The 8,720-nt window shown below is 40.3% G+C and overlaps 1 protein-coding gene across 1 annotated transcript in view; it reads left to right on the plus strand.

The window, feature by feature from the left end:
* Positions 1-7,787, plus strand: part of MAPK6 (mitogen-activated protein kinase 6) — a 49,217-nt gene extending 41,430 nt beyond the window's left edge. The window contains 14 exon segments of the mRNA XM_017886149.1: positions 1,557-1,726; positions 3,869-4,070; positions 6,674-6,843; positions 6,846-6,925; positions 6,927-7,034; positions 7,036-7,137; positions 7,139-7,228; positions 7,231-7,263; positions 7,265-7,354; positions 7,356-7,422; positions 7,425-7,472; positions 7,475-7,683; positions 7,685-7,765; positions 7,767-7,787. Of these exon segments, the coding sequence (XP_017741638.1) occupies positions 1,557-1,726; positions 3,869-4,070; positions 6,674-6,843; positions 6,846-6,925; positions 6,927-7,034; positions 7,036-7,137; positions 7,139-7,228; positions 7,231-7,263; positions 7,265-7,354; positions 7,356-7,422; positions 7,425-7,472; positions 7,475-7,683; positions 7,685-7,765; positions 7,767-7,787 (1,471 nt within the window).
* Positions 7,788-8,720: the final 933 nt, after the last annotated feature.

The raw sequence follows: 8,720 nt of genomic DNA on the forward strand, positions 1-8,720 counted from the left end.
AAAGCTGACCCTTTGTTCTAGTACCACTCTGACTTCATCTCCAACTATGTGCTCCAAGCTACTCTACTTTTGCTAGGCTTATCTAATTGTTGTTTCTTGGACATACCAACCTGCCTGTCTCCTCTGGGCTTCTCTCCATCTTCCTAGAACTCCTTTCTTTCTTCCATATGAATGTTTGGTGTATTCCCCACTTCCTTAATTTTCCACTTCTTAGTGAGGCTTGCCTTTGTCTCAAAACAAAAACCAAGTCTCATTCTCTTGCCCAGGCTAGAGTGCAGTGACATGATCTTGGCTTACTGCAGCCTCCTCCAGGGTTCAAGCAATTCTTGTGCTTCAGGCTCCCAAGTAGCTGGGACTACAGGCATGCGCCATGCCTGGCTAATTTTTATATTTTTAGTAGAGATGGGGTTTTACCATGTTGGCCAGGCTGGTCTCCAACTCTTCACTTTTTTTTTTTTTTTTTTAAAGTATTAACAGCCCTTTTCTTCCCAACAGTCCTATCACCCTTAGCTTACTCTTTTTCCTTATAGCATATGTCACCGTAAGATCCATGAAGGCAGGGACTTGGTCTGTTTTGTTTCACAACTGTATTCTCAAGTGTCCTGCTCATAGTAGGAACTAAAAAAAATTTTGAATGTTCAATGCATTTATAGACATTAAAGGAAAGGCAACTGGAATTTTTATTGTTTTTGAGACAGGGTCTCTGTCATCCATACTGGAGTACAGCAAATGGAATTTTAAAAGTCACCTATTTAGCCTAGTTTCCCCTTTATTTCTTTTTTTTTTTTTTTGAGACGGAGTCTCGCTCTGTTGCCCAGGCTGGAGTGCAGTGGCCGGATCTCAGCTCACTGCAAGCTCCACCTCCCGGGTTTACGCCATTCTCCTGCCTCAGCCTCCCGAGTAGCTGGGACTACAGGCGCCGCCACCTCGCCCGGCTAGTTTTTTGTATTTTAGTAGAGACGGGGTTTCACCATGTTCGCCAGGATGGTCTCGAACTCCTGACCTCGTGATCCGCCCGTCTCGGCCTCCCAAAGTGCTGGGATTACAGGCTTGAGCCACCGCGCCCGGCTGCCCCCTTTATTTCTTCAGTTGCCTAACAGCCTAGAAATACTGAGCCCTAACAAAGAACTATAAAACTTCTCATTTTAAAAGTCTAGTCCAACCCTTCATTTCATTGATGGTGAAATTAAGTCCTAGAGATGTTAGCTGTTGTCTCTGAAGTTATAGCCAGTTAATTAGTGGTACAGTTAAGACCAGAATCTAGATCTCTTAAATCTCAGTTGCTTTTTTTTTTCACTAGTCTGTGATAACCTTAATATGAGACCAAACTTAGAGTCAGTTCCCTGTGGAAACAAAGCAGCTAAAACTATATCAGTGAGCAGAAATGGAAATAGATAAGTAGATTGGTGATAGTCAAAGCAGTGAAACCTGATGATTCAATTCAAACATCCCCCCACTGGTCATTATAATATTTAAATTAGTATGTTTATTACGAAATAAGTAAACATTGAGGAATGTGTTGTATTTAGTGTGTGTTTTTTTGTTTTGTTTTTTACCTCAGGTGCACATGAACTTGAACAGATGCAGCTGATTTTAGAATCTATTCCTGTTGTACATGAGGAAGATCGTCAGGAGCTTCTCAGCGTAATTCCAGTTTACATTAGAAATGACATGACTGAGCCACACAAACCTTTAACTCAGCTGCTTCCAGGAATTAGTCGAGAAGGTATTGTGACACGAGAGTAACCCTCACATGAATGCCTGTGTGTGAAGTAGAAATCTGTGTAGGGGAGCTGGAACTTTTTATCCTTAGATATGGGACTTTCTCCCAAATAGTCTTTTTATACTTAAGGTGTACCTAAAACTTCGACTCTCATCTCCCCCTTTTTTTTGTCCTGGTGCTTAGGCTACGATCTGGTTTTTTGTTCCTCTGAATCACTTTCCAGAGCAAGTAGCAAGTATTTTGAATGTAGGCACTGGCGGCAAAATCATGATGGCATTTTTTTCCTCAGATATACTTGTAACTCCTGTAAATGCCTGGATAGAAAGAAAGCTGCTGTGTTTCATTTCAGCAGGTTTTGCAGGCTTTTCAGTAGTTCCACGTTCTTAACTAGTCTTTGAGTCTGTCTTCACAAATTCCATTGCTAGCTCCCTTTCTTGTAACCCCGTAGCCACTGTCACAACATCCCTGTTCAGAACTAAATAAGTCCTCTGTGGGAACACTTTTTTATTTTTTATTGAAAAATAGAGACAGGATCTTAACTGTGTTGCCTGGGCTGGTCTTGAGCTCCTGAGCTCGAGCATCCCTTCCACCTCAGCCTCTGAAAGTGGTAGTGTTACAGGTGTAAACCACCACACCTGGCCAAGGAGCACTTTTAAAATGCAAACTAGTAATTGCGAATTGGGAGGTAGAGTGGGGAACAGGGTGGGTGTCTGCATACCCTCTGCAGGTGTGGCTCTGCTCAGCCAGGTGGAGACACTGTGCTCAGCCATAACCTGGATCCACTTAAGAGTCGTTGTCATTTATTGCTGAGTCTCATCAAGAGGATGGTGCTGTTGAAGCATTTGTAACCTTGCTGTATAATGCTATTTGAATCTTTTTCATACTCTCCTTAGGGTGGGGACCATGTTTTAATCTTGGAACTAAACTGAATATGTGGCCAGTGACTGGGATTAACCATTGAGCAAAGATCCTTGGTCACGTGGCAGCACTGTGCTTGCAAGCAAGTGAACGCAGAGTGGATGGAGTTTTTGAGGCTAAAGATTTATCAATTATACGCTTCATACTACTTTCTTCTTAACAGTGGAGTTTTATTTTGGGACAGAGCACATTCCGGGGCAGTGGCAACTTGGTAAAAAGAATACATGTTCTCACCCCACGCTCTCTTTATGATCTTTGAAGGAAAAAAGCAAACAGGATTAAGTACATCTGAGTGAACCTATAAGACTCCTAGGAGCCCTACTCTGGTTAATTTCCCTCGATACTTACCTTTCATCCTCCCTTTCTGTGGTTTACCATACATTGCTCTATCTTAGCATGCTTCAGCACCATTGTAACATTCCTGTAGTCCTGGCTGCTCGGGAGGCTGAGGCAGGAAGATCCCTTGAGCCCAGGAGTTCAAGGCTACAATGAGCTGTGATCATGCCATTGTACTCCAGCAAAGACCCTGTGTCTTAAAATTCTCTCTTTAAAGAAAAGAATGGGTTCTTTCTAGAGTACAGGTTGGCTTGAGAGAGAAAGGCCATCTTTCTCACTTAGAAGGCAAGGATAAGAGGATGTGTGAGTGACCATAGCGAAGAAGTGTAAGGATTGAGACAAATATGAAGTGGGTTTATCTGTTGAGAATGATAAAGAAGACTGGAGTATAAAGAGAAGGCCAGATAGCAAAGGTCACAATGAAATTGTTCAGTATGAATTTGTAATGAGCCAGATGGGGGATATTGCAGCTAGTTTTCATCAGTTGTGTGTGGCCAGAGAGTAGATGGTGGTGATGATCCAGGGTTGAAGGTCGGTATCATAAGGCATAGAAGTGTGTGGCTGATGTAAATACAGCTTTCAGGCTGTATGAGGAGCTAAGGAAGGCCTACTAGCCTGTTTTATTTTAAGAATTGGGTTTGTGGTTAACCAGAGTCCTAAATAAAACCAGAGTTTTATTTCTGACAAATTAACTTTTTAATTGTGTAGTCCATTTTTCCCCTTTATAAGATGGAGACCTGTTAGTACAATTAAATGCTCATTTCCTATTGTGTAGTATGAAGTGCTAAGGGAATCACTTAGCTAGTCATTTAAATAAATGAGATCAACATTCGCTGTTTTTCTAAAGGTGAGCAGTTCTTTTCTCAAAAACTTTTACCTTTTCTTTTGCAGCACTGGATTTCCTGGAACAAATTTTGACATTTAGCCCCATGGATCGGTTAACAGCAGAAGAAGCGCTCTCCCATCCTTACATGAGCATCTATTCTTTTCCAATGGATGAGCCAATTTCAAGCCATCCTTTTCATATTGAAGATGAAGTTGATGATATTTTGCTTATGGATGAAACTCACAGTCACATTTATAACTGGGAAAGGTAAAGTGATCCTAAATTAGAAAAACGAGTATTTACTGAACTTTCAGTGGACTGTATGTAATGAGTTTTTTAATATTATGTATAAGACAGTGTAGAAGTCTTAAAATTTAGTAATGTAAAATACAAAATTAGGTGTGGTGGCGGGTGGCGGTGCCTGTAGTCCTAGCTACTTGGGAGGCTGAGGCAGAAAAATCACTGGAACCCAGGAGGCAGAGGCTGCTGAGATCATACCACTACATTCCAGTCTGGGCAATAGAGCAAGACTCCATCTCTATTTTTTTTTTTTTTTTGAGACAGAGTCTTGCACTGTCACCCAGGCTGGAATGCGGGATCTCAGCTCACTGCAAGCTCTGTCTCCCGGGTTCACGCCATTCTCCTGTCAGCCTCCTAAGTAGCTGGGACTACAGCTACCTGCCACCACGCCCAGCTAGTTTTGTTTTGTTTTTTTTGTATTTTTAGTAGAGACGGGGTTTCACCATGTTAGCCAGGATGGTCTGGATCTCCTGACCTCGTGATCCACCCGCCTCAGCCTCCCAAAGTGCTGGGATTACAGGGTTGAGCCACCACACCCGGCCTAGAGTGAGATTCCATCTCAAAAGAAAAATTTAGTAATGATCCTTAAATAGCCATTAATTTAAATATTTAATAAAGTAATTACTGGTTAGATGATACATGATGGGAAAAGTTAAATGCTACTTTGAAACATTTTCAAAGTCCTTAAGGCATATTTAGTAAATAAAATTATAAAGTCCTTAAACTGTGAAGGTTGGAAGTGAATCATTTTATGAATGTCAGAACAATTTAAGATGTTAGATGACAAGACTCAATCATATCCAATAAAATATCTCCAGTGTCTCAGTGGTAGTTACATCTTAAGATAAAAATTATTTTCAACTAATGTTAGATTTTGTTTTTTTTTCACCCAGGCTGGAGTGCAGTGACGCGATCTTGGCTCACTGTCCTGCTCCAGCCTCCCGAGTAGCTGGGATTACAGGCACCCGGCTGATTTTTAGTAGAGGTGGGGTTTTATGTTGGCCGGGCTGGTCTCGAACTCCTGACCTCAGGTGATCTGCCTGCCTTGGCCTCCCACAGTGCTCATACTCAGCCAGTATTTGAATCTGTTTTCCTAATGACAAAATTAATTTGGGGACACTTAGCAGAGGTTCAGTAAAAGGGACTTTTTGAAGTCTAAACATTAGTGTATAATTTGATGTTTCATAAAGTGAAAGAATTGGATTTCTAGGGAAGTTTGGCTGGGCGCGGTGGCTCATGCCTGTAATCCCAGCACTTTGTGAGGCCAAGGCGGGCCAATTACCTGCAGTCAGTAGTTCGAGACCAGCCTGGCTAACATGGTGAAACCCCGTCTCTACTGAAAATACAAAAGTTAGCCAGGCTTGGCGGTAGGCGTTTGTAGTCCCAGCTACTCAGGAGGCTGAGGCAGGAGAATCACTTGAATCTGGGAGGCGGCAATTGCAGTGAGCTGAGATTGTGCCACTGCACTCCAACCTGGGCAACAGAGCAAGACTCTGTCTCAAATAAATAAATAAATAAATAAATACATTTCTGGGAAAGTTTAGATATAATTCTGCTTCAGAGTAGGATGGTAGCTTATAGAGTCATCAGGTGATTTTGATGTATGGCCACGTTTGGGAACCACTAATGACAATCTTAAGATTTTAAGAAGAAGTTTTTTTCCTCCTCCTCAAATATTGAGGTATTGGTATGGTATGTTTACACAAATCTGCAAACTATTTTTTCTCTCCATGTGTCCATTTCTACCCCCCTAAATATGGTTCTTTTCTTTTTTGAGACGGAGTCTCACTCTGTTGCCCAGGCTGGAGTGCAATGGCGCCATCTCTCTGTTCACTGTAACCTCCTGAGTTGAAGCAATTATCCTGCCTCAGCCTCCCTAGTAGCTGGGACTACAGGCATCCGCCACCATGTTCAACTAATTTTTGTATTTTTAGTAGAGATGGGGTTTCACCATGTTGGCCAGGTTGGTCTGAAACTCCTGACCTCAAGTGGTCTGCCCACCTCTGAAGTGCTAGAATTGCAGGCATGAGCCACTGCACCTGGCCTGCATTTTCTATTATACCTAGCTAAGTCATCTAATCTCTTTTCTTTTCCCTCAATGATTGTGCATGTAATAGGATAGCACATTCAGTAACACATATACACAGGGAGATTTTTGCTATTCATGGTGATGAGTTTTCCAGCAAACCTCTTCTAGTTGCCCTTACTGTAAACATTTGTAAGGTACCTGATTGAGATTCGAGATCTGCATTTTGTGGCCATGAAGTCTTTTGTTTGCATGAAACTGGTGGACAGAAAACAAATTGGAAATAAATGAGAATTGGTCTTATTTCAGAATGGAAGACTCAGTTCCTCATGAAGTTACATACTTCATTGGCAATTACCAAATATGTTAACAGAGCTTAGCTATCAAGACTGAGTTCTGGTAGGGCAAGGCAGGCATATGACTTTATTCTCCTATAATTATCCCCTCATAGACCTAGCACAGTGCTGTCACATAAAAGGTACTCGGTGAATTTGAAAATGATATCATATATGTGGAATAACACTAGTGTATTGATTTTTTTCAGGTATCATGATTGTCAGTTTTCAGAGCATGATTGGCCTATACATAACAACTTTGATATTGATGAGGTTCAGCTTGATCCAAGAGCTCTGTCCGATGTCACTGATGAAGAAGAAGTACAAGTTGATCCCCGAAAATATTTGGATGGAGATCGGGAAAAGTATCTAGAGGATCCTGCTTTGATACCAGTTACTCTACTGAGCCTTGTTGGCAATACTCAGATCATCATGAAAACAAATATTGTGATCTGGAGTGTTAGCCATACTTGTAACTACAAAACGAGGGTCATCATATTTAGATAATTAGTTTGGAGAGAGAGTGAAGTTAACCATTAATATGAATCCCAAGCTTATTTAGATCTTTCCCAATTGGAAAGAACAAGCCAAGAAAAATCTGATAAGAAAGGGCCAAACAAAATGTGAAGGAATGGATTTGGTTAAAGCCCAGATAGCGCTAGAGGAAGCATCAACAGCAACTGGCTTGAAAAGATAAGGGAAAAGAATCAGGATTTGATTTGGATTCCTTTATTGCAGGAACTATTCAACTTAGTTCCCAACAATGAGCCCTACTGATGTTGTTGATAAATGAAATGACTATGAATAGGCTCAAGTGTCCCACTAGAATGAAAAGTTTGATATCAAAGTCAGTAAGCCAGAAAAACAGGAAAAAAGGAAATGGCCAAATCAGGGGGGGGGGGTGGCTCAATTAGAACCTTGTACCAATCTTCTTGGGACTGCCAGTTGGTGAGTGGTGGGAGGACCTGTTTTTCATAAATCAGTTTTGTGAGGTAAGGAGGATGGAACAAGTGAGAACGAAAACACTTACACTAGTTACTTGGACAAGTTCTTAGCAGGAAAGAAATATACTGAAATGCTAGAAACTGAGCCAATAAGAGATGGGAAGCTTGGGGAGAGAGGACATGAGGCAGGATTTCTGAACAACAGTGGGGAGTTCCTCTTTAACTAACAGCTCGAGTCCATAGGCATCCCGCAGTTTCACAGTCCAGTTGGGTCACCCACTTAAGTCAATACAGGCCACATTAATACCTTCCTGCTATGAAATCCTTCCCTCAAATTCTCATAAAACATACAGCAGCAATTCTGAAACATCTGAACTAAAACACTCAGCAGACATTTGTCTTTGTATTCATGAATGTGGTTTTGTCTTTTTTATTACTATGTTTAAGTCATTTTTTACTTGAATCAGATGTGTGTCATTTAGTAAGGATTATTATAGTTCCTTGTTTTAAAATCAGCTTTTTTTACTGTGAAGAGTTTTCATTTTAACTGGCATGTCATTTGCAACACAAATAAAGACAGAGCAAAATAATGCACAGGAGGAGAAAAGAAATGAACTAAGACAAGAAAGAACATTCTCTTCAATAGAACAATGATCTGTTTTCACAGGAAACAAACCTTGCCTTGAATTTACACAGTGAGACTGTACATAATTGCATGAAAATATGCTATTTTTTTCCTAAGACATTTTTTTCATTCAGAGTATTTCAAGTTTTTCATACTGTAACATTCTTAAAACACTGATACAGCAAGCAACTGAAAATGATGCCAAGAATTTGGTACACATGTGTTGATCTACCTCAAGTAACAAAGAGTATAGTGGCAAACAATATACCACCATATGCTTCACAAAATGCCACTTCTTATTTAGCTCAGCGTTTATTGTAGTAAACTATCTTAATAAAACGCATTCACTGTTTTATAAATGTTCGATACGCCATTCTTTAAGTGAATGTTAAACTCACATTTATTTATTTTAGCAAATCAGTATCATTTCTCTGTATTTAATTATAAAAATTAACTTATTTTAAAATTTATTTGCAAATACACTTTTTCCATTCACTATGGTTCGTTGCCTACTTAGCTGAATCTATAATGTCAGCTTATCCTAAGGCTGTCCACGTACTTAATTTACTTAAAGTGTTCATTTTAAGTAACGTGCTCACGTGTAATAAGGAATTTGTATTTTGGAGGTCTTGATCTATCTACAAAGAAAAATAATTAGGATTACTTATTATGAAAATGCTCCTAGAA

The sequence above is a fragment of the Rhinopithecus bieti genome, unplaced genomic scaffold (assembly GCF_001698545.2).
Source record: "Rhinopithecus bieti isolate Rb0 unplaced genomic scaffold, ASM169854v2 scaffold_14454, whole genome shotgun sequence".
Classification (NCBI taxonomy): domain Eukaryota; kingdom Metazoa; phylum Chordata; class Mammalia; order Primates; family Cercopithecidae; genus Rhinopithecus; species Rhinopithecus bieti.